Source organism: Schistocerca piceifrons, chromosome 2 (genome assembly GCF_021461385.2).
Source record: "Schistocerca piceifrons isolate TAMUIC-IGC-003096 chromosome 2, iqSchPice1.1, whole genome shotgun sequence".
In the NCBI taxonomy this organism is placed as follows: Eukaryota; Metazoa; Arthropoda; class Insecta; order Orthoptera; family Acrididae; genus Schistocerca; species Schistocerca piceifrons.
The window spans coordinates 498514059-498541641 of record NC_060139.1 but is presented as its reverse complement, the minus strand read 5'-3'; the positions used below and the strand labels follow the sequence as shown (position 1 = coordinate 498541641).

Below are 27583 nucleotides of genomic sequence, written 5' to 3'. Positions count from 1 at the left end.
AAAGAAATACAACATTAGCAAAATTAGTGCAGTGAAATATTTTTGTTTTTGAGAAATCCAACACTATCTTACTACATATTAGCAAAAGTACCACCGAACTATACGGTAAGGGTCGCCATATTTAAGTTCCCCATTATGTGTTTCTGTTCGAAATCTAGCCTGAATTCATGTCCCACTCCACAAGAACTCCACGTATTATCAAAAAAACTGTGTTCCCATAAATTGTTATCCAGCAAAAATTCGTATGCTAATCTTTGACTAAACAGAATCAAATTTGAACTGAACTAGAACTGGCCTGAACACAATCGTCCTTATTTTAAACGGACAACTGAAGAAAAAGAGCTACCTAGCCCTAATCAAAATTTCCACTTACCTAACACATTGACAACATTGCTGCAGATTTCTCAGAAGTACAACAGCAAACAGCAAGCAGGCAAGGGCTAAGCTGCATTTCTTTTTTTAAATAAAACGTCTAAATATATTAAAACTGCCGTGTATAACATGATGCAATGCGGTAATATGTAACGATAAACCTTCTTTAGACAGTCAGATGGGGAGAGTAACTATTCCTACAAAATAATATTCCAAGACAATGAATTAAAATGAAGTATGTGTTCAAAAAGACAGAGCAAAACTTCACATCGTTTTCACGCACAGCATGGGTCTGAACCACAATAGATTAATAAAATGAACAATGATTTAAAAAGGATACATTGTTGACAGATAATTTCGATAAAAACCAAACAGCTTAATCAGTTCATATGTTAATGCATGACCCAGGGACATGGACTGGTGTTTCTCTGAGCTCTGAGCAAGTGAACAAAGCTAACTATCTGACAATAATCATTCTGACAAATTAGCTCTTCAATGCTGAAGTCTTCCCTCAAACTTCTTCTCTTCAAGAAAGTAACATTATTCAATAATTCTTTTCACTTTTCATTATATACATCATATTCATCATTGCTATCCTTTGCAATAAATCTTTTTTCGTCTAATAAATACAACCACATGTCAACTCAGCAATACTAAATACGTCTATGCCTACCACTCTTCAACTATGAATATCAGCCTGTGCAGATGCAAAGGCTGTGCCACAAGACCAAAGATTGTTTAATAGCAACATAACTTGCTCTCTCTCTGATGTACACAATGATAACTTACAAAAATCAAAATGACATGCCTACCTTACATTGTGTTGTCAGCTTCGTCAGAGATCGACACGTAACCTGTGGGAAATTGTTCGACCTTCACGCTCTGTGGTGAGACGTGGATGCCCAATACTTTGTCGTCTACTCGTGGTCTCACTGTCTTTCAACTGCTGTCTGCAGATAAACACAAGTAAGCGAACGGCCTACTAGCTTTTCAGGTGATGATCATTCCAGGAACTGAGCCTCAATAATTTTTTCTTCGTCAAAGATGGCGTACGTAAAATGATATCCGTTTTTGCGGGGTGCATCGTCACTTGAATGTCATCATTCGTCTCTTCACAGCTTATGCACCTTCCTCATCGTCCTACATTGTCACAACGCCACCGGGCGGCGCTGAATCTCACGGAGGGCTGTGGGCGTAATGCTTTAATACTTCAGTATACCTGTGCAATGGCCACTGTGCCCGTTACTACTACCACTCACCTCTAAAGAAGAAGCAAGCCTCTAGCGATCCTTGACGTTCGTACTTCAGTAACTGCCTTGCAATCGTTAGTCCAGTCCCAATAGACAGACGGTCCAATTATGTTAATGTGACCACCATCTATGTCGACGTCAACGTGCAGTAACCACTCACAGACGGCAGGTGGCAGCACTAGCAGTCGAGGGTATATAAAGCGTGTAGGAGGGACACAGAAAGAAGTGTATTTTTGTCGCATTGTGGAAACGGAACAATTTATCTGACGTCGAAAACAACATGGTCATGGATGGAAGAATATCAGAAACGGATAAGTTTATAAACTGTTCACGTGCCGCCGTGGTTAATGTATGGCGTACATCCCAAACCGACGCAGGAGCAACGGTAGTGCACCACGGGTAGTCGATGACAAGAGTGAACAGTGGCTGCAGAGGTATGTACAGTTAAAAAACGTGCAACTGACCGCACACAGAAACCAGAGGTCTATCAACAAAGTCTCCTGAAAGACCATTCGTTTCTAGTGACCTCGATATCGACAGGACATTAAACCCACTCTTCCTTCCTTCCTTCCTGAAAGACTGTTGCCGGTCTCTGTTGCCGAGCGGTTCTAGGCGCTTCAGTCTGGATCCGCGCGACAGCTACGGTCGCAGGTTCGAATCCTGCCTTGGGCATGGATGTGTGTGATGTTCTTAGGTTAGTTGGGTTTAAGTAATTCTAAGTTCTAGGGGACTGATGACCTCAGATGTTTAGTTCCATAGCGCTCAGAGCCATTTGAACCATTTGAAAGACCGTTCAGTGAATGTCGCTGCATATCAGCCTCCACAGTAGATGCCTCGTTCATGCACTCAGGGAGACTGCCGTTCATCGGCGACGACGTTTGTAATTTACACTCCAATATCGAAAATGGACGTCCACTGATTGGCGACAGGTGGCCTTTTCGTATGAATCACGTTTCAAGCTCCATAACCGTTGTTGTCTACGACCACGCAACAGTCGTCTGGAGGGTCCAGGTTGGAGAAGGGAGCGTTATGATCAGGGGAATGTTTTCATGGCATTCCCTGCGTCATCTCTTCATTCTGGAAGGCACAACGAATCAACAAAATATGTATCTACTCTTGCAGACCATGTCTACCCCTCGGTACGATGTCACCTACCAGCACGACAATACAAAGTGTCAAATAGCTCGCACTGTATGTGGGTGATTAGAAGAGCAGCGACGTAAGTTTACTTTACCCAATTGTCCACCAAACTTCGTGGATTTAAACCAAATCGAGACTGTTCGCCCCATGGATCCTCAACCGAGAAATCTAGCGCAGCTGGCCACGGCCTTAGAATCCCTGCCGGTACCTTTCAGAACCTCATTGATTCTCTTCTTGCACGCCTCACAGCGGTGCGCGCTGTCAGAAGTGGTTATTCAGACATCTGACAGGTGATCGTATTAATGTGAGTGGATAGTGTAGTGAAGACAGCAGGAAGGCAATACCCACAGAAGCTTGCCTTTTTTGTAATTCTCATCTACAGCTGTCGGGACTTCGATATCAACATTCTGCACAAGGAGCTTGTTTCTACACGGAGTACTGAGAAATGCTATTAGGGCCACGCAGCATTTGTTGCTCATGATATTCACTAGACTCGTCATTCGAGTGCAGACTAATTCCATGGGAGACTCACGTATATTACAACACTATAATTCTCCACACGTTCCATCAAAGACTTGTGCTGTTTTCCATACTAAGACAGTGAATCTGTGCAGTTCTGGCGACGTCGCGAGAAGTGGGGCGGTGTAAACTCTGTCCGTGAAGAAATATCTCAGCAACAATGCCACGCCAGTGGATGGATCGTCCATATGCAGAAGGTGTTTCCTTTTACCAAGTGACAGACCTAACCTACAAGTTATCTGTTGGAGTACACGCTGACGATGGTACGCGAATGTTGCAGGACCCATTCATGTTGAGAGACACACCCACATTTTTGCTGCTCTGTCACGTTGTGAGACTTCGGCCAAAGTTACGAATAGCGATATGGAATAAACATGGATCAGGCACATACTGTAAAATAATGGCACACAAAATACATTTATGTTTAGTCTATGACAGTTGATCTCAACGACAGCGCTATGTTTCATCAGGACCCAGCATTTCAATGATACAAATTTAGGTTTTACAAGTAAATAATGTCTCTTTACCATTCAGAATTATCCTTTTTGAAAAACAAAATATTATCCTGTTTAAAAAACTGTGTATAGTTACATCGAACAGCTTATCTCTGTCGAGAATGGATCTGCATCCACAGAATAATTTTTTTTCAGAATCTACCTTAGTGCTGATGTTGGAATACAATCTCGTTTTAACGCTCAATCAGCTCCTTAGCGTATAAATTTGTGAAACCTTTCTTTAACACTGTAGGAAGAAAAATATTTTATTATTATGAATATTGCTTCATTGGTTCGCCGGCGTCGCGCCGTAAAGTGTTATGGAAGTTGCACAATATATCAACGAGACAGCTGCTCGTTTTGCTGCAGTTGCTCGCCAAAACATACGCCGACTCGCTAGAAAAGCGCAGGCGCCAATGAGGTAGGGCTATAATGTCATCGTAGACGAATCGTAGAGCACGGTGACGTCCAATGCCCCCTGCCGGAGAAACGGGCCACGGTCTTCACATTCGCAAGTCGGGAAAGCGGGGCCGAAAATAGCGGACTTTAATTCTCTGTCTGTGTTGACTCGTTCGTCTGCGGGCGACGATGCTTAGTACCGCTAGCGCTTGTTCCCATGCCTTGCCGAGTCGAAATCCCGTGTCTCCATTGATCAGGTCGTTACTTGTAAGAATTTCGACTGCTTCTTTAATGACAGAATCCCAGTACGTGGAAGCGAACGAAAGGATTTCTGTCTCTCCGTAATTAATGCGGTGTCTCGAGTCAAGACAGTGTTCAGCCACAGCACACTTTTCTGGCTGACCCAGTCTGGTGTGTCGTCTATGTTGACTGCTGCTGGATTTTATATATCCCTGGTCTCCTTAGACCTAAGTTGTCTTTAACAGAACCCGGCATAGTTTGCACTCTCGCTAGAGGGTGGAAGACATATCTTATTTGATGTTTTCTGAACAGCCTGACAGTCTTGGGCCCATCGTGAGCAATATAGGAGCCCCAACATATTACCTAGCGAAACATCTGACTGCTCTTCTAAGCCCACTGGTAGGAAAATGTGAACGTCACATTCGAAACTCAGAGGATTTTATACAACGACTGAAGACTTTGCGTCTCGAACCAGCTGACGTATTAGTGAGTTTTGATTTGATCGCTTTATTCACACGAGTACCTTTGGTAAATTCATTACAATGTATAGGAACTAAATTGGAGGAAGACATCTTACATCTGTTCAAACATGTTCTTATCTCCACTTACTTTTTATTTAATGACCAATATTTTAAGCAGGCTGACGGTGTTGCAATATATTTCTCTTTGTCTCCCATTGTAGCTAACCTTTTTATGGAAGACTTCGAGGAGAAAGAATTTCAGTCAGCAGTGCTGAAACCAAAACGATCCTGGAGGTACGTGGAAGACGTTCTCGTAGTTTGGTCACACGGAGCAGCAACGTTTCCTGCATTTCTGAATGCATCCCAACATTTATTTCACCAATGAAGTGGAGAAAAATGGAGACTTCTCGTTCCTAAATGCCTTGATTCCTCAGAAGAGAAAATGGCTCCTTGGGTCACAGTGTGTTTCGTAAAACGACTCACATCGACCTATATCTACGAGCTACGAGCTGCCATCACTTACGGCAGTGGCGTGTTGCAGACTCTCATTCATAGTGCAACAATTATATCAGATGTAGGTAACTTATCAGTAGAGCTTAGGCACCCTTGCGCTCTGTTCGTACGAAACGGGTACTCTTAAAAACAGATCCGTAATATATTTAAACCTGCACGCACTAAAGCTCAAGAACAGCCAGACGAAACAGAGAACTTCACGAAGATGGGTTTCGTACCGTCTACTGGTGGTGTGTCCTTTAAGGCTGGCAGGCTGTTCAAAAAACATCAGATACAATTTGTCTTCCACTCTCCAGTGAAAGTGCTAACTATACTGGGTTCTGTTAAAGACAACCTAGGTCTAAGGAGACCAGAGATACATAAAATCCAGCACCAGTGTCGGAAAACATACATTGGCACGTGTCGCACTGTTAAGGATAGATGCGCTCAACATAGACGTCACACCAGACAGGGTCAGCCAGAAAAGTGTGCTGTGGCTGAACACTGTCTTGACACGAGACACCGCATTAATTACGGAGAGACAGATATCCTTTCGTTCGCTTCCACGTACTGGGATTCTGTCATTAAAGAAGCAGTCGAAATTCTTACAAGTAACGACCTGATCAATGGAGACACGGGATTTCGACTCGGCAAGGCATGGGAACAAGCGTTAGCGGTACTAAGCATCGTGCCCGCAGACGAACGAGTCAACACAGACAGAGAATTAAAGTCCGCTATTTTCGGCCCCGCTTTCCCGGCTTGCGAACGTGAAGACCGTGGCCCGTTTCTCCGGCAGGGGGCATTGGACGTCGCCGTGCACTATGATTCGTCTACGATGATGTTATAGCCCTACCCCTTGGCGCCTGCGCTTTTCTGGCGAGTCACTGTATATATTGGCGAGCCATTGTAGCAACGCGTCAGTAAGAACCTGAAGATGAAGAGCAGCTGTTTCGTTGAAATATTGTGCAGCTTTCACCTTATTATCCCACGCGACGGCCGTGCACCAATCAAGCACTTACTGCGATGAGAAAGTCTCAAACAGCACATTATTAATATTAGGAAATTCTAGTTTATTCTTTCTCGTTAACAAATAGTATGGACAAAACAAATAAACATACTGAAAATATAACAAAAAGTATATAGAAAACTGCCATTTTACTTTCAGCCAGTTTGCTATCAGTTGCTAATCATCCGTAAAGTAGCGACCGATGCACTGAGCGTATCTTCGCGACGAGCATTTTTTGCCGTGACCTCGGTCAGATTTGAACGTCGATGACGTATATTTCGTGGGTGTCTTTTCACTTCATGTCGGCTCATTTTGTCAGTTTTGGTGTTTCTTTGGACAATAGTCAATTCCTCTGTGCCCATAGCGATGGCGCCTCATTTGTTAGGAGACCCCCTCGAGAACTTTCCAGAAATATCCAAACAGTGCGCCAAGTGACCCCGAGGTTTACAGTTTTCGGATCCCGCCGACGGAGAACTTTCTTCTCTTGTGACACCGTTGTCGCTGATTCAGAACGTCAGCGGACGGAGATCTTTGAGAGAGCAGCGCTGGGTGAGCCTGGTTCTCGGGCGAAAGTTTACTTGAGGCTGTACCTACTTCAGATGGCGTACAATCTAGTCGTGGTCCCTCATTTCTGAGAACCACGCTTTTGTAAAGTAAACAGTCTCACTTAATATCCCGAGTGAGACTCTTTCTAGATGGCAAACAATAAAATTGAAAGTAAAGTAAATGAAATTAACAATCTGCCTTCATTTTGCCAACGGCCAATCACTTTCCATTGTCCCATTTACAAATACGCTGTAGACTTACTGTGTGATGGCCAGAGTCAGAACTCCTCCTTAGACATTTTAAATGTTCAGGGAATATTTGTATAGCCATCGTATGGCAGGACATTCAAGTTCACTTATTTTTGTGAGTTTTCTGGCTCGTTTGATGCTGCCGGTCACGAATTCCTGTCCTGAGCCAACCTCTTCATCGCAAATTAGCAGTTGCACCAAAAGTTCTGAATTATTTAATAGGTGTATTCCAGTCTCTCTGACTTCTTCTACAGTTTTTAACCGCTATAGTTCCCTCTACAACTTCTTAACTTCTTACCTCATCAGTAGACCTACTTTGGAGCTTCCTTCTATGAAACCAATCAACTAACGTCGCAAACGCTTCGATTCCCTTCTTATATGGATATCCGAAAGCCCGTGTGAACAAGGCTATTCTTCAAATGTTTATTCTCTTACATTTCTTCCCCAAATTAAGGCTGGTGTTTGATACTAGAAGACTTCTTTTGGCCAGTAATGCCCTCTTTACCAGTCGTAGTTTGCTTCATCCGTGTCATATTATTTTGCTTGCATGGTAGCACAATACTTCGTCTACCTCATTGATCCCATGTAGCCATATATGGAAGTCAAACACGGACGATAAATAGTGTAGACAAGAAGAGAATATAAGATTTCCAAATGTGGTACTATAGAAGAATGCTGAAGATTAGATGGGTAGAGATACGAGGAGATACTGAATACTGAATAGAATTAGGGAAAAGAGAAATTTGTGGCACATCTTGACTAGAAGAAGGGATCGGTTGATAGGAGATGTTCTGAGGCATAAAAGGCTCACCAATTTAGTACTGGAGGGCAGCATGGAGGGTAAAAAACGTAGAGGGAGACAAGACATGAATACACTAAGCAGATTCAGAAGGATGTAGCCTGCAGTTGGTAGTGAGAGATGAAGAGGCTTGCACAGGATAGTGTAGCATGGAGAGCTGCGTCAAACTAGTCTCTGGACTGAATACCACAACAAACAACACTAACTCGTGTGGGATGCATTGTGGAGACACACTTCAGCATGCACCATGGACGAACGGCCATCCAGCAGTTGTCAACCGCGCCGCTCGATGAATGGAACCTCCTGTCGCAAGCTTATCAGTCTTATGGGCAACATTCGATCACGTTCCATAGCAAGCATTACAGTCTGTGGTTATCACACACACTATTAAGAACCTTGTCTCACGTTTCGTAAGGTGTAACGCATCATCATAAAGCCCAGTGACTTCAGTAAAATTATAGTGTCATTTCTGTCTATCTCATTGCGTACTTCGTTCAGTCACCTTCTATACCATACTATACTCAAGCAGTTATTTCTATGTATGGTTCAAGGTTGATCGAGCTACCTTAATTAACAGTGAAACATGATGCGAAAGGTACTCTCGCCCTTACGTTTTGGTCAGCAGTGTACGTATTGCGTACCAGGCAATGCGTTATGACCACCTGCTTCATAACTTGTTGATGCAACTTTGGAATGCAGTGCATCAGTGATTCCGCATTGCTTGGATTCAACAATTCCTTGGTAGATATCCGGAGGTATATGGCCCAGATGTGTACTGTGCAGCTCACGAATTTCTCGTAAATTATCTTTCAGTGTTTTTAGACACGGATCTGTTGCTAGTAGCATCCCATACGCTTTCAATCTGGTTCTGATGAGACGAATTTGGTGGCCACGTGATCAGTGTGTGATCAATACAATGCATCTCAAACAGTGTAGCATGACTGTAGCATTGTGAGATGGGCAGTCATCCCGCTGGAAGACGCTATCGCCATCGAGAAAGACATCATACATGAATGGCTGCAGATGCCCCGAAATAATGTAGAGGTAGACCGCCTGGTAGCCCTGGAGAACGGGCCAATAGAATAGTACTGCCCCCACTGCCTGCGTTCCTTGTAACATTGATTATTATAACAGAGACTGGGAGAGAAGCCATAGAAGATAATATTACTTCTGTCAAAGAGAGTAGGGACATTGTAATAGACAGTAGATGTGCTACAGATATCCTTAATAATCAGTTTTAAAAAAAGATGTGAGAAAATTTATGCATATAGTTCGGAAGAGACTGAAAAACAGTACACAGAAGAAGCAATACATAGGATTTTCAGTGAAATAAAAATTAAACGCTCAGCCTCATCAGAAATAAAGGAGATCATCATCTCTCTATGGGTCCCCAATGTGACACTAAAATGATGTGAGCCTATAATACTTGATGTTTTAAGTTACTTATGTAATCCATCCTTAATGGAGGGTGTTTTCCCAGAAAAGCTGAAATATGCCTCTATAAAGAGGCTGACTCCACTGATATCCGCGACTACCGCCCAGTGTCACTTTTTACATCATTTTCTAAAGTTTTTCTACCCCACCTGTGTAGAAATGGAATACTTAGTCACACACAGTTTGTGTTTCAAGAGGGCCTTTCTACTGAATCGGCTATTTAGTAATTTACTGAGCGCATAATAAAATCTTTAAATGATAAAATATCACCAGGTGGGATCTTCTATGACTTACTGAAGACATTTGAGTGTGTCAGTCATAATATTCTATTAGATAAGTCTGTTTTTTATGGAATCAGTAATTCGGTAAATGCCCAGATTAATTTTTATTTAAGAAACAGAAAGCTTACTCTAGGCTGTTCAAGTGATAAAAAGAGGGACACCACATCATCTGAAATTGAAGAAATTGCAATGGAAGTAGCATAAGTTTTAATCATTTGCTCACTACTATTCTTGATTTATGATAATTATCTGCCATTTTACTTAGGAGGCAGAATAAGTACTTTCGGCAGTTGACAAATCACGTTGTGAATTCAGGGAGAGTAGTAAATAGTAAATGAAGTTTCCTTAAAAGTCGTTGAATAGTTTTGTACAAATGGGTAAGCTTTAAACTTTGAAAAACACACACACACACAACACACACACACACAATTGATCCGTTTCCATGCTGTCACAAACATTCCATCAACAAGAAATAATAAACATGGTAGAGAATTCATGTATGCATCTTGATGAAAGCTTAAAGTGGAAAAACGATATATCAGATCTGCTAATACGTTTAGGTTTGGTTAAATATGGCATAAGAATAATCGCCAACTCTGGGTGTCCAGAAGTCAGTATCGTAGCGTATTTTGCACAGTTTCATTCATTGATGTCTTATAGGGTGACAGTCTGGCGTAACTTCTCACATAAGTAAAAAGTACACGTTGTGCAGAAGAAATTAATGAGAACTATGCATGGAGTTCACACACGTACATCTTGTACATATTCCTTTAAGCAAATGGGAACATTTACCAGTACGTTAATTCACTTATGAAATTTGTCATCAACAACTTATCTAAGTTTGAGAGTAAAACAGAAATTCACACTTGCTATATTAGAGGGAAAGATGATCTGCATTACCCTTTAGTGAATATAATTTAGGCATAGAAAGGGCTGAAGGAGGCAGCTATAAAACTCTTTGACAATTTACCCATGGAAATCAAATTTCTCACAGACAGCAGAAGTGTTTTTAAATGCAGATTAAAGATGTTTCTTCTTCACAACTCCTTCTCTGCTACAGAGGAATTCTTGGATAAAAATAATTAGTTAATATATAAACGCGAAAATCTTTACATGGCGAGCATAAGTCCTTAGTCTTTTTTATTTGTATATAAGTGTTATATGTGCGTTCCGTTGTTACATTCCACATCGTAACATTTATTGTGAATTTGATCTATGGAATAATCAACTAAATAACTATCTAGAATTTTCTTGGGAAATGAGAGATAAGTCGGAATTTCTTGAGATCCGCAGCTACATTATTTCCCCATGCTTTTCTCCAGTATCGTACAATATCAAAGTTTTTATTTTTTAAGCATATAGCATTCTAGAGCGGAGTCCTTCTCAGGTGTCCTTGCGTGCCTGGATGACCACTGAGTCCCTTCCATTGCTTCAGCAGACATTCTTTGTATGGAATAAGACACCTCATCCACTGCTCGAGAAAAGAACTTCTTATGTATTGTTGAGAGTATCTGCTTACATAGTATACCGGAAAGTCTGTATGATCGTGCTTCTGAGCAAATACTTCAGAAATTTGTGATTTTATGGCATCTGATAAGAGATCTTATTGTGCAGTTTAGCAACTCTAAAACAGTTCTTTCCTTTTCGAATGTATGACTGTTAGTGGGAAATAAATTTTATAAATGAATATATCAACGCTAAAATATCTTAGACTATTTCATCAATAATGTCTTTGAAGTTCTATAGCTCTTAAAAACGGTTGCAGACGCCATGTATGATCATGGTTATTTCATTGTAAACTTTTCTGTAATTATTCAGCGTGTATATTTATGTACCCCACGAAGAGTTGGTTCCCCAGCTTCCATATAAGTAAGCGGCTGGACAGAATGAAGTATTTCAAATTCTTTCTCGTCGTAACTGAATTGATGTAAATTGCTCAATTCATAGAGCAAATAGAGATTCCACTCATTTTCCTTTGAGTTTAGCACGCTTCAAAAGGTCTAATTCCGGTTTCTATTATTCCTTATTGCCTTTGCCAATGATTTAGCGTCTGGTGTTGAATTATCTATCATCAATACAAATCGATTATCACGACAACAAGAAATGTATAAATCAACATAGACTTTTTTGTGTGCCTATTAAATAATAGCACGGAATAACACATAAGAAGTGTAGAGAAGTGTCAGTCAAAAGTTGAATTTTAATTATGAATGCGTCAATGATGAAGTAATGTATTAAGTATATCAGTTTCTGTGTCATATAAGCACCTACCGAACAAGCTATTACATGAAATTAAACGATCATAAGGACTTTAACTTCAACACTACATGTGGCTGGCTAGATGGTGAGATGGTTAGAAAGGAAATGAAGCAATTAAAAGCTGTGTCGATGCTTTATTGTCTTGCAGAACATTCAGTAAACTGGAACAACGTGCCGTTTGTAGTGGGTGCAATTTTTTAGACTGACAACTTAGAAACAAATCACAATTGGTAATACTCGTGTCTATAGCACCTGCATTGGGGAAAAAGGAAACATATCTTCGAGAAATTCCTGGAATTACTTCCAAGAAGCCCTCATAGTGATACAACTTGCTAATAACTCAGAGGCATAAATAGCACTTCGAAAAACAGAACCAATGACAGAAGTTCTGGAGTAATATTCGTTTCATAACTACACAAAGTGATGATGAAATTTCTTTTCAATTTGAGTTTTTTGAAATTAATGAATGTAACTAAAGACATGATAAAATGAATACTGAAAAAATCTTTGTGCAAGCTTTTTCGTTATCAGTTTTTTAAAGAAATTATAACAGATATTCGTCCTTTTTATATACGTAGCGGAAATTACTTTGAATGACAGAGTCATTAGATGAAAAACGTTAATTCTGTCGCTGGTGTCAGTACCACTAATGAAACACCCATAAGGTTCGCTGCCATCATCTCCCTCATTAGAATCTCATCAAATATTGAAACTGAAATGCGAATATAGTCAATAACGCACGTATCATCTCTTTGTGGACCAATCGAGTAGTTGAAATCCATGAAATGTTTCCGTATAAAAACTGTTATCTGTATCTGGCGGCTAATAAAGCAACCAATATTATAACTTTCTTAACTCATTTTTATGTCTATGCTCATGGTTCCTTATCTTTAAAAAATCTGTTGGTTTGTGCTCTCTAAAACTCTGTAAACAGGTGGACAACTGACTACATTTGGTATAACAGTTACAGAAAAACAATCCATCGAAGCGTCGTAATTGTAATGCGATTTTCGTTTAATTATGTGCAACAGCTGTTCAGGTGATTAATCGCGATATCGACATTCAGTTACGTTAACAGTCATCCGAATATACTGCACCCCTGTACACATGACAAAGAGTTCATTATTGTCATTTGCACATTTGTTTATACCTTGTAACTATCAACTATAGATAACGAGGTACATTGAAACGCCATATATTTCCTCTTGATGCACTAAGGTGTGATTTACAAAGATCATGTTCTTGTTTCCGTTTAGTTAAACTCTGGCACATGTTCATGCACTCTGTTCTTGTAAAATAGTTGGCACAAGCTTCGTCAAAATGCTATTTGTGTCCCCTATACACAGCCTAGATTTTTCAAAACACCAATTAATTGGAATCTAAGTGAAATCTGAAAATAATGCAACATTCTTGGAAAATTAAGTGATACATTTCAAACACTGTCGATGGCTCAAGTACTTCAGAAGTAATCATGACTTGAGAAATTCAGATTGAGGTGTCAGATTAATTCACTGCTTGGTCTGATGTTATAAAATTGGATCAGTATTTGCAAACAGAAAATTACAATATCACATTGAAACGAAGTTCTGTACACTTTATTAACAACCAATAGCATCTACCGACATCTGAGATGCACTCATATGCCTGAGAGATCGTTACGTGACACTTTATGTTTACTCCACTTTCCTTACACCCGTTGTTGACTGCCAACGATACGTAACTCTAATTGTCTAAAACGGATGTGAAAGTGAACATAATTTGATTCCCTTTAGAACGTACCTTCTTCTCACATTGTGTGTAAATACCAGCATTAATTACACACAACTCACTAGAAATTTGTAAGCGCAAATGTGCCCTTCCATGTTCATTTTTGAAATAGCTCCTAAGATACTCAAAGTGGGTGAAAGAGCGCATTGGTTAAAACTGCAGAGAGTTCACATATATCTACAACTAAGACTCCATCATGCACTAATGTCAAAGTTTACAAATAAAAAGAAAAAGAAACGCATTATGTAACACCATTTCAGTCTGCGAGCGGTCTATATAAAAGTCATTATACACGTCTAAGTTATCACATAAATATTATTAACAATAATTTATAAATTTACCGAATCCATTATAGAGCAAGTAATACTACCTAAGAATCTTTTAGCTCATGCAATTTTAACTTCATGAAATACTGTTACTTTCTATGGCGTTCGTTATGACAGGAGTTAAAGCAGTTTCACTTTTACTTTTGATAATAGATATTTACTAAAAAGATTATGCAATTCAGAAACAATAATCAAATGAAGGCAGGTCAGAGTATTGAGAAATATTTATCCATTTGGTTGGAATCATCACTCATTTTTAAACAAAACAATAAATACCCTCACATGTAAATTTTTGTTGGTTCTTACATGTGTAGAGTTTCCTCATACAGCCCTGTTTGTTCTTATCTCTTGCAGAACAAGGACGTACTATTGCCTCAATCTACAGTGCGTTCTTCGCCTTTAAGGCTTGTGCCAATATTATTCTAGTACATTAACCGTATACATCCAGAATGTCACCTCTGTTTCCAATAAAATGAAATAAGAAATTGATACGTATACTTTCATAACTTGTTACCTCGTTTCTAAATTTATAATATCACGAGCAAATTTTACTATTTTTCTTATTGTTGCAGTTTTCATTGTATAATAGGTAAAACATGATGTAGAATTACGGAGGCCAGAGCGGGTCGGTACTTGGTTAATTGCAAACTTTTGCCTTTGTCGCTGAGCAGAGATTGCCATGGCCCCTTCCCTGCACCTCCGCTACTTGTGTAATTGTGCACGGACTCTTGAAGTTCTCTGACTCCCGTCATCCCTAGCTCTTACGTCTGAATGTGAGCTTTCAAGTTCCTCAACTTTCGACTCACTGGCGCTTCCATCTAGGAGGCTATATCTCTGTCACCTGGCGACAGCACAAAGCTCCTCAAAACAAGTAGGGTCCCTCTTCCTGTTTGTCTCACGAGTGATTTATACATTATCTGTAGCTCTTTCGCATTCTTAACATTGTTTAAAGAGCGAATAGGAAAGGTACTGCTTTTCGCAGGTGACTTCTTCTTTAGCCTAAATAATTTGCTTTCTGTACTTATTAGTTCATTGCGTGTTTTAATGTTATGAATTATATAGCTGTCCAGTATTTAGAACAAGATAAAGGAAAAAAAAATTGAAAAGCTCAAATGACGTAACTTGACTGCAGCTTCGGCAGAATCCTACTTTATCGCTTTAGCTGGTTGATGACGTGAGCATTTACTAATACATTAATGTGCGTATCGCAAACACTGTGTGCTGTTCATCATACATCAATAACCCATTACATAACTAGGTATTATGTGTTACAATTAACTGCAATGCCACATAGAACTAAATGTAGGGTAATGTTTGATTAATTTCAATGGGCAAGCTAACTACTTTATTTACTCTATTGGGAATAAGAGCTGTGCTGCTATTCTACTGCACTACACTACTGCAGCGTTATAAGTGTGCCAGCACAACTATAGACCTACTTTTGTGGCTGTGCCCATGGAGCTTATCCCAGTGTGCATGCGACCGAGTGAGGTGGCGCAGTGGTTAGACACTGGACTCGCATTCGGGGGGACGACGGTTCAGTCCCACGTCCGGCCATCCTGATTTGGGTTTTTCCCTAAAATCACTCCAGGCAAATTCCGGGATGGTTCCTCTGAAAGGGCACGGCCGACTTCCTTCCCTATCCTTCCCTAATCCGATGAGACCGATGACCTCGCTGTCTGGTCTCCTTCCCCAAACAACCCAACACAGTGTGCATGCCCCTGGCAATGGTCTGGCCCTAATGACTGTACTATCGCTGCAGGATCCCAAAGTATTGGTTTCAAGAAATCTATTTCTACTAAACTACATCTATTACTATCTATCTTAATAACCTAGTGCGGTGTTCTACTTCGGAGTGAGACGCACAGCTCCCCTACTCCGTGACGTGGCGGATTCCGACCGTAACGGCAGTCGGCCACTCCACGGCACGGTGGTATAGGGCAAGTGCGTCGTTACTTCTTTCAGCAATTCTCTATCTTTAAAGATTAACCCTCAGATATTCCCTTAATGCTTTGGTGGAAATCTCGGTACTCAAGCTGTTGAGTATCTCGAAGGTGTTCTGATATCTTAGTATGTGGTGCGTCGAGATCCGGTAGTTGTCGCCTCAAGTTAGCTACCACATCATTATTTATGGGGAACGTATAGACCACGTGGTCCGGAGTGCCCTCAAAGGCTCCACAGTCACACTACGGTACTGCCTTCTTTCCAAACCGACGTGGGTATGCCGGATAAGGCTCTTGTTCTGTGAGAAAGTGCAACAGACCTCTGCCGAGTTGAAAATACGTAAGCTTCAGTCGTTCCGAAAACCTTGTTAAAAATTGATATGTTCTGTATCAGTCTCGTCATAATTCTCCCTCTCATCATCTGATCGAAATTTTGTCCCCTATGTGAACCCCAAAAATCTCTACGGTCTTTTTTAATTTTCTCCCTGTTTAGACAGTATCCGGTGGCCTGCTCCCGTATTTTAATATCAGGTGGGCAGAGGCTCTTTATAACTATCAGGGCCTCATCTGGACTTGTTCTGTATGTCCCAATTGACTGCATCAGCAAATTCCGCTGCACTCTCTGCACAGCCATGGCAGGCACGACCCTCGTGATCCTGCGTACCCAAACCACGGAGCCGTAACCAACGATCGAGGTCAGGATAATGTTGTGATATAGCCGGATTCGATTGGCTGGAAGATGAAATCGGGGACTGATGACCATAGATGTTAAGTCCCATAGTCATCAGAGCCATTTTTTGAAGATGAAATCTTTTGTGTCCAATTCTAATAAGATTGTTCAGTTCCGCCATCGATCTCACGGTCACAGTCTCGATATGTGTGGCAAAGATCCATCGCTCGTCAACGATGACGCCCAGACATCGGGCTTCTCGACGCAGAAGAACTGGTGAGATATCGATTCTAACGGTTGGGTTTCTAATTAATTCTCCTTTTGACATTAGATAAGTACACTCATTCGGTGTGATCTTCGTCCTAGCTTTCTGACACCACTCAGATAGCAAGGATATAGAATATTCTTTCTTTGGTTCTAGATCCTCGCGGCTACGGCCGCCTTCCACCAGGAGGAGGTCGTCTGCGTAGGCTATTGCCTCTAGCACATCGTCACTGTGTCCTAAAAGAGTCGCCTCAGGACAACCTGCTGTTATTCTTTTACTAACACGTCTACTACTGGACTATAGCCAAACCTCCCTTCCTTGGCAATATCTCCTTACATAGCCATATAGCGGCCCTGGGCAGTCCTTCTCCCGCAAGCAGCAGAAGAGCGTCTGCCACCACAAATAGTCAAAGACGCCACTGATATCCAACATGATGACGAGAGTACACATACGCACAGACGCGGCATAGACCTCCGCTGCTAGGGCAATAGCGTCAGACGCTAATCGCCCTGGCCGAAAGCCGAATTGTCTGTCTCTCATCCCGCACGGCACTCTGTGTGCTGCCACTCTGTCAGCTAACAGCTTTTCAAAGAGTTTTCCAAAAACATCTAACAGGCAAATAGACCTGTGTGATTTTGGCAGCGTTAGGTCCTTGTAAGTACCTTTCTTTATAATTACTAAATTTACCTTCTTCCAGATGGTCGGCAATTTGTGTAACCTCAGGCATACATTGTACAGCCTTGTTAGAGGCGTAACAAGCTGTGGGTCGAGGAACTGCACCACCTCCGCTCTGATGCCGTCTGGCCCTGGGGGTTTATCTGTCTTTAAGGACTTGATTTGTGCGTCCACTCCCTCTTCCTAAAACGGGTAGACCACGCTGTTATTAACGTATTCTGTTTGTTCTTCTTCTGTAACGCAACGTTGCTCATCCGTATCTACCTTCGCATCGTCGTCAGGCAACAAGGACCGGAGTAGAACATCCGCAGTTTCCCGCCAAGACTAAGTCATCAGGTCCCCATCCCTGACGGTGGGCAACACTATGGGCAATTTCACTTTTATTAATTTATAAGGAACGCCTCAGGGGTCAATTGCCAGCTGGTCCAGCACATACCGCTCCCAGCTGCTGAGTCTAAGAGCTCTTAGCTCCTTCTGAAGGACCTACCAGTATTGCTGAAACCAATATTGCTTGTCATCCCCGACCAGACGACACTTCTCTGATAGTACCTCCTTATCATTCTGACAGACTGTACTCCAGCTCGACAGACTACAGTGATAGGGAGGCCGCCACAGCTCTCCTCCTGGTCGGCACGGCCGCTTTCACTGCTATGGTAAGCGTTTTAACTAGTTCTTTGGTGTACTCCTCCACATTGTCGTCACCCTCTGGAAACGTCGGAATATCACTCACCCTTGACAGACACTCCCAGTCGGCTCGATTATAACTGAGCTGAACTACCCACCCCAGGTCCCAGTGGCACTCTCTATCAATTAATGTAAATGTTTTTAGATTGTGATCACTTGTGGTAGCTGACCAGTTCTTAACGTTGTCTGCAACACCAGGTGACGCCAAAGTGATGTCAATGTCACTGCCTTCACCACTTCTGCCATTGTAGGTTGGCGGGATTACCTGAACTGCTACCCACCACAAATTGCAAGGCCATGATTGCTTCCTTTGCCCAGCCTCCATTGTCATCCCGAATGCCACTGAAGCAGTGGGGGTACTTCGTATTAATGTCCACCACCAAATGACCTTCCGCCACCGCAACGTCGTAATCATGGTAGTGAGGTGGTCTAGATACTCCTCAATGTCGCCACCGTAATCGAAGTACGTACTGACTATGTAGAGGGTTCCTAGTGAACACTGAAGCTCGACGACATTGCAGTGGCTATTTGACAATTGTGAAATAATCGTAGTTTTCAGAGCTTTGTTGGTAACAACTAGCGCGGCTTTAAGCTTATCACCAAAGCTTATAATCTGCCATGTGATGGCCTTGAAAGCGATCTGTCCAGCAAGGGAGTATGGCTCCTCTCCTCCACCATTTTACGCAGCTCTTGCTTTACTAGTTTATTATTATGTGTGTTTAGTTGCCCTACACCTGCGTCCAAATTATGGAAAGTAAGTGTGGACGTTCAAGTCAGGCTACGTCTTCTTCCAATAGAGCGCTATGCGCCCATTGGCTAATATTGACTGTGCGTAAATCTCATCCAAGTCGGTCTCATTTTGTCTTTCAAAACCCTTCTTAAGAAGGTTCCTTAAACCTCGAAAGTCAATGGGGAAATTTTTAGACACCAGCTATATTCTATCTACAGACTCTGTCTTGTCTTGTACAAGACACGCTGGATATTTTGGCCCAACAGTTTCCACCTGTAATCGTCAAGTTGTTCCGTCATGTTCTCACGACAACGTACTTCTTATACCGCGACGAATATTATGGAACGACAGATGGCACAACAATGGGCTCGCCACTGTCTCCTGCAGTCGCGAATTTCTTCATGGAGCACTTTGAGAAGCAGGCTCTGAACTCTGCGGTGTTGCGTCCGCCTTGCTTCCTTAGGTACGCCGATGACACCTTCCTAATATGGCCTCACGGTGCACCAGTTCGTGGATCACATGAATGTCCAGACCAACCATTGCGTCGTTTCGACTTATTTTCACTTTCTTCAGCGTTTCAACAAATCTCAGCGACTTAACAGTATGGTGTTCACAATGACCCACTTTTGGAGCTAATAATCCTCCAAGATGTATTGCCAGTCTGTTGGTGGGTGAGCTGACTGCACTAACAATGAGCCTAAGAGGACATGTTCCTTATGTATCTTCGGTAGTCCATAAACCCTAGGATGTCTGGCGGCGCGAGGCATTAATTTCTTTAGCACTTCATGTGGTAAACCGGATTCCTTTAATAACTTTCCTGTCTTCCTGACTATGGATCGCAACTAATCTTTCGGTACGCCTCATTTTCTAATAAATTTAGCACCTTCCGGTTGCACTCTTCAGTGTTCAGAACCACGGTGGTAATTCCTTTTCCGGATCACAAGATGAGTAAGTCCTCGCTCTCGAAGCGTAAGCCACGTCGTTCCTCCTGGCTAATATTTGATTTTGGTGGCTTAGGTTTTTGGAAATTATTAGTGGAATAGAGCAGTGCATTCGGCACAAGGCGCAGCTAAGGACATCAGACTAACCGCCAGCCATATATTGTCGAAAGCAGAGACTCACCACGACATTTCCTGGACCCAACTACTATGATACTCTCTGACTGCTGAGCAGCAAGTTTTAAAACGTTCGTGTCCTCTCAGTTACACAGCCCCACCCACACATAGGTAGGAAAGAAGTGGAGAGGAACTCCACAAAAAAATGAAATAAATATACACACATGCATTCTTCCTTACCAGTGGCTGTTTGTTTTTCTCGAGAAGAAAACAAATAGGAAAAAATGGTAGTAACAAGTTGTTTGTGGCAAAAAATGCCCACATCTTTAAAAAAAAAGCGGGACATTTTGTCCTCTTTTAAAGGCTATATTTTTCTGCATTCTTGTTTTGACGTGAACACAGAACCTAATGTCCATTTAGAAAGCTGACCGCAATAAAACATACAGCTTTGAAACTGTGCAAGTCATTATGATGTAATGCAATACGGATTATGCCTGAGTCAACCGATATTATTAGTATCTCAACGGTATGAAAGCACTATGTTCCCTACGCCAAAGGTGTTCTCCCGGGAAGTTTAAGTTGCTGATGTTTCACCAAAAATTTACGCGAAAATCCATTTCAGCATAGAACGTTGGAACCATCTGCAGGTTTATCTGCGTATTAGTGACCGTATATGAAACTGAATCCTTCGTCTCACTAAAGACGTGGAGTAACAGTCAAAACCCATATGTAATACTGATAGATTGTTGGAAAGAAGCCGAAACGAAACTAAAAAATGATTCTACTTGCATCTGTGCTGGGACGTTTTGAAGAGGATTTGCCTAAGCTGCGAGTAAGGCTGGCTTACCCTTAAATGCTCTTTCAATAAGATAACTCTTCAACCACCATGGCAGCGGACGTAATAGAAAATACATATTTAGAATTTGAAAAGATTCGTTACTAAACTAATTATCTTGATTGATCCCCAATTGACATGTTCCTATTCCCCACTTCTACCGTTGAGTTTGTTGTGTATGTCTTCGCACACAATGGCAAGAAGACGGTGGCTACAGTGAGGAGCGGCAGCTGTCGTAGGAACGCTGAGCAGGAGGAAAAACGATTAGCGAACAAATTAACACAAGGAAGGAAGGTTTACTTAACTTCCATTTCTCCAAGTGTATGAAGACTCGTTAAAAATAATGCAGCAAGTCCAGCTATCTTAATGTCAACAAGGACGAAGCACGAACTTAGGTGTCGAAGCATAGTGGCTCTAAGCGCCAAATGGGGTGAACCGCTGCCGACAACCATTCTATATCGCGGCTACAGAGGACGCTCGTAGTCCACAGCTTCCAGAGGTGTGGCTCAGTGGACGTGCTCCATTGGGTCCAGTGGATCCCGCACGACCGCTATCCACATTTTACGGAAACTTGCAATTCCATTATCAACTGTGATATGACGATGGAGTGGTATCTACATGTGACACCATGAAGTTTGTATACGTTTATAAAACGAGAATATGAGAATGCCCATAGAATCATCTGCAAGAGCTGTTTCACTGGTCGAATGAATGAAATGGAACCACACAGGTCACACATTTCATCGCTGAAAAGACTATGCTGATAAATAATTATAAATAATGAATCCAAAATCTGTTCTTGCCAAATTAATCAATCCATCCTATTGTCCTTCATGAAATATTTATATTTGCAAGAATAATTCCGTAGCTCTTTCATCTGAAGCTAATCATTGCACACACTTGGCTTTTTTTTTTTTTTTTTTTTTTTTTTTTTTTTTTTTTAGTCTTCACTGTATCTGCAATTTCACAAAGTTTTGTGATTCTTCAGGATTATATGGGTATTTAATTAGTAAAACTGTGATTGTATTTACATCGTTTCCCTTTAGTTTGGTCTCCTGCTTACATAAATGGCCAGGAGTTGATTTTGTTAACTACTTGTCCCCGACACTATCATCCCATGATACTACTAATAAGGAATGAAGCAAAGGTAACAGGGCAGCCACAAGCTGTGCCTTAACTTCACCTTTTGCTTCTCATGCGTTTCTCCAGCTTAATTTGTGGTTTCCGTCTAATTACTCCACCTGGAGTCGATTCGTAAGGTAACACAAAAAATTAAAAATTAGAATTTGGGAATTACACCCACCATATTGATGAAATTATCGCGGAAATATACAGTAACATCTACTAATCTTCTTTTAACGGATGAAAAGTACTTTCGATTTTGGCGGCAGGTGCCACTGTGATACTGACGGAGTTGCTGGATGTCGTTATTGGCCTAATTTGTTAACCGGCGCAAATGGAAACCGATGGAATTGGCTGTTAAACGTGCCATGGGCAGACGAGGTGCACATTTCATGTAATTGAAGTGTAAATTAGCATGACTGTGAACCGAATAACGTCGAATCAGCGACCAACGATTCAGATTCAAGTGTTACTGATCGCTGAAGCATGTAATTACACAGTAATAAATTAAATTCTCTATGTTGATCACCCATCTATTATACTGGTAAGTAAATGACAGCTACAATATGCAGTTATAATGTGAATAAGATAGCAGGAGAATATGATTTTCAAATTTGTGGCCATGTAACAAAGAGATTTTTATTATATTTCGAAAGTAATGTGTGTTGCATACGTTGCTTTTCGTAGGCATCCGTATAATGATACAGACGAAAAACATGTAGCTGTTGTTCCAGTTCTTACAGACTGAGGTGAATGTAGGTACAAAATGAAGAAATATCAGACCAAAATTTGAGTGACTGTAATGAAACCTTTAAGCTTTATTAGACACAGTTAGCTCGAGAGGGAGTTAGAACATTAGTACTTAAAACTGACCCACTCGCTCCTGGAATAAGAACATTAAGTACCAGCTGGTGTGAAACTGCCAAAAACAGTGCCTAGGTACAGATTACCAATAGTAGCCATGAAATGTGACCCAGAACATAAATACAGAAAGACTGAAGAGAACATCGGCACCAGTTCAGGCTCTATTACAGGCTCAGACTCGCGAAAATAAAATAATTCATTTGTCAGCAATAAATCAACGTACAATATCTGATGAAAAGTATCCGGACAATTGTTAGTGGACCTAATATGGGATGTGTCCGCCCTTAGCGTTTATGACGGCTTGAACTCTGTTGCAGACACTTTGAGTGACGTGTCTGAATGTCTGCGGAGGAATGGCAGTCTGTTCTTCCCCAAGAGCCCAAACTAGATAAGGTGGTGATACAGTATTGGACGCTGGGGTCTGAAGCGCAGTCGACGTTCTAACTTAGTGGTCGGCAAACTTTTATGCTCAGCAGGAAATATTGACACTGTAGGGCGACACCTCGGGGCACATAGGAAGATGGTAGGGGGGAGAGCCGAGGGGGTTAAAAACGCTACTGAAACAGAGCTTTAGTTTTCACCCGACCATGGCTATTCACAAAAACTTGTCACTAGCATATTTTGAATCTACATATCATAAGCTATCACACCAAATATTTTTAACTGAAAGAAAAGTAATATTATAGAAATACATGAAATTTTCTGAAGGCTTACGTAGTGACCAATTTTCCGTACTTAAATGGGTAGTGTCACCAGTGCCATCGCAGCGTGACTCCATGTTTGTTCAATTTCCGGCCACATTTTCTGGGCATCTTCACATCCTTCTCTTTGAAAGAATACCAAGCCGCTGTAGCAGCCCGCTTTCAATCTGACTTCTGTATTAGGCTAAATACAACAGAATAGATACGGTTTTAATAAAAAAAAAGATTGTCACGAAGGGATAGAATTCCGGATCATATCTTTGTATATCAAAGGTTTTAGAAGTTAGTTTAATTTGTTGTATTATGCTTGTTTTCTGGAAGTAACTAACTCTTATTTGGACACTTTTGCCGACGAGTAGTGAGGCCACATTTCTTGATCGGACGCCATGTTAGCATTAATGATCCACAGAAGAAACTATGAGACTGAAATAAATAACAAGGATCTGCATTTGTAGGCCAAAAGACGTTGTTTACATATCGATATCGTAAAAAAATTATTTCTCTCTACGAGTGACTTAACTCACATCAAACGATTCAAAAACAAACTTATTGCTAAAAACAAATCGAATCACGTTTCCTCTGCCTGTCTCTCTGAAAGTAGTGAAACGTCCCCTTCGAACAATTATACATGACTGTGCTTAAACTGACATATAATATTTTTAGCGCAACGCAATCTGACTTTCAGAATTCTCTACAAAAGAATGGCCCTGACTAACATTAAACTATACCTTTCACAAATCACTTACCTCACAAAAATCTTCGCTGCTCAAGCTACTGCAATACAGCGAGCGCCACTACTGCCAGCTAAATAAAAGATTCAAACTATGGAAGGCACTAACTACTGATAGGGATAGTTAGCAAATGAAAGATATTAATAGAGAACAAACAATGTATTTACCTTAATATCATCACAAGTCATAATATATATATATCAGTTCATGACAAATTACAAACCTCCGCCATCTCTCTCCCCACATCCACCACTGCTGGCGGCTCACCTCCAACTGCGCAACGCTACGCGCTGTTCACATCCAGCTGCCGCTGCCCAACACTACAATGGCAGACAACAATGCAAACTAGCCACAGACTGCACACAGCACAGCCAGTGATTTTCATATTGAGCACTACGTAACGTTGCCAATAAGAAAACATAAACAGCCTACTTACATAGAGAAAACATAAACAGCCTGAGAAAACATAAACAGCCTACTTACATAGAGAAAACATAAACAGCCTACTTACATAGCCCCCATGCTCCCCACAAAAAATTTTACAAATGGGATTGGGCAGTGGCCAATAATGATTTGATAAAATTTTTCATAATTACAATAACAAAGAAATCAAATGCACACACTTATTGATATTATGTTGGTCAAAAGCTCAAATTTTCTCACAGTCCATAAAGACAGTCCTAATCGTACATAACAGTAGAATAGCAGTGTTTTTTCTCAAAGTCTGAGCAGTAAAAGAAAATGCACACGGAAGTAGTGGATTTCCATGCAGTCTTGAAGAAGTAGTGTTGACCTTCCAACGGAAAGACAGTGCTGACTCTCGACATGCAGACAGGTAATGGGCCACAACAGAGCAAACCCACAGCAGAGTCATACGAAGTTTGGAAGAATATTGGTAGGTAGGTCATCACAGAGCAGACCCACTGGAGTCCTGGTAGAGATTGTGGTATTGGTGGGCCACCAGAGGTGCAGACCCACTGCAGTCCTTGTAGAAATAATGGCGTTGGTAGGTCATCATAGATGCAGACCCACTGTAGTCCTTGTAGAGATAATGGCATGGTGGGTCATCAAAGATGTAGACCCACTGTAGTCCTTGTAGAGATGGCCAGCAGCCATCTGTTGCGACTGTGCAGGTGCACAATCACCATCGAAGAGTCTTGCGGATAATATAGCAAGTCCATAACCACCACTTGTGCATTCATAAAGTTTTTGGAATTGTCCTTAGAACCAGCAATGCTGTTATCCAGTCCCTTGCTGAATCATTAACACACGTGCAAACACTATCAGTCCCTACTTCTCACATATTGTCCACATACTATGACCAACAGAAACGTGTGCAGTGAAATGTAACTAACAAGTTAATAATGTCATGAACTGGTGACAATTACAATTTTATAACATAAGAATACAATAACAAAGGTACAAAATACATCATTAAAACATAATAATACAGATAACATTTGTAGTACAGGCTTTACAAAAGAATAGAAATAAACATATACATCAGTGTTACAAAAATAGTGACATAAGTACATACATAAAATAATGAGAATAGTTTTCGAAACATTAATTTCACACATGAACATTGAAACAGAACAGAATTGTAAACAACTTTACAAAGAAAATAACATATTATTAATGCAACTTATATTTGAGGATAACAGTATTCCTCCTCATAGTGAATATAGCTTAGTATTAGAAGAGAGAAAAAATTCTATGAAACAGTACACAGAGACAGGAAGAAAACAAATACTCAAGGGTACACAAACACATAGTGGGATAACACCAATAGGAAAGGACAGGGTTCGTTTTCAGTGTAACATTTGGTACTGCAGTCCAACCCAAAACTTCATATATCTTTCCTCTTATTTCATCCTTTGTTTCCACCAAAAAAAATTCTATCTAAGCATGCTTTCTGTATTTATATGTTCACACATTTCTTACCTCAACATTTATTTCCAAGAAAATCCTACCTAAACCTGTTTTCTCAATGCATTTCTTCCAATTCATCGCAACTCATTCTCTTAGAGGCTACCCCCTCTTAAGCTAACTTAAATCTACTGAGCTCAGATGCTAAACTAAGGGACGAGGCAATGCAGCATCACATAACAAATCAACACAAACAGCAATGCAAAAAAATGCAAATTGGCAAAGCTAGCAGCATAAATGAGCAAAAGTCAAATTCAATAACACTATGCCTGGCAAACAGCAGCAACTTATACCTAAACATGACATAGCGCAAGCAGAAAAAATATTACACTAAAATGGCCATGTCTAATACCTATGTCACATCTTAACATTAGAGTGATGCATCACAATCTATTCTACAAAAGAAATTACCAAGTACTTGAAAAGAAAATTATGTGTTACTGTTATTAGTTCCTTCTTATTGTTCTTTCCTTTCCAAGTGCTCCTTTTTTTTAAAGAATGTGGATCAGAAAATAATTATTTAATAAATCTGTTGACAGAAAGTGTTCACATTAGCAAATGCATTTAATTTTATAAAAGCAATGCTGCAACACAGCTGGAAAACAGATGTCAAATGAAATAAGCAACTATGAAAAGCAAAGCATAAAAATATCATTCAGTAGTCATGTGACATTTCATAAGTTAGTAGCTCTCAACTCTCGTAGAAAGACGCTTGTCGTTATCAGGTTTGCAGATGTAAGAATATTTCCAAGGATAATGGCCTCCCCTTTTTTTTTTTTGTGCTACCTGAGCCGCTGAAAAGGGCTCGCAATAATGGCTTTTTCTCCAGGCGTCTGACACAGCTGGGTGCCCGCGACGCATTACGTGCAGGTGGTCACTTAACTTTCGTACGGAAATATTTACGACAGGAGATTCTGCTACCGTGGTAGTCTCATATAAAAATATTTCACAGGTCAAGAATTAGCGTTGCAAATCTGTAGAATCAAAACCCTATAAATATAACAGTGTCCAAAAAAATTTTCAGTGGCATTGTGATACATTCATGCATATACACACACATTTCATAACTCTTAAAGTACGTTTCTTGGTTTCCAACATCCTTTTCATAAATCAGAGTCCCTAAACACTACTCATTATTCCTTACCTCATTATACATATACATATTCGTCGACACTTCTTCAATATTTCATCATGAGAAATACGTAGCATAATAAACATTCCTCAACAACATAATACACATCGTCGTCGTAATAATAACATCATAACACCTCAGTCAAATCTCAAAATCGTCGTAGCTTCCTCCAATAATTAAAAAATTCTCTGCTCATGTCAAAAGTGTCATCTGC

The 27583-nt window shown here is 40.8% G+C and overlaps 1 protein-coding gene across 1 annotated transcript in view; it reads left to right on the top strand.

Moving 5' to 3' along the window:
- The first annotated feature begins 20830 nt into the window (after positions 1-20830).
- The window catches only part of LOC124775516 (neuropeptide CCHamide-1 receptor-like), a 108579-nt gene continuing 101826 nt past the window's right edge, over positions 20831-27583 (top strand). The window contains exon 1 of the mRNA XM_047250349.1: positions 20831-20887. Coding sequence (XP_047106305.1) covers positions 20831-20887 — 57 coding nt within the window. The remainder of the gene's footprint in view (positions 20888-27583) is intronic.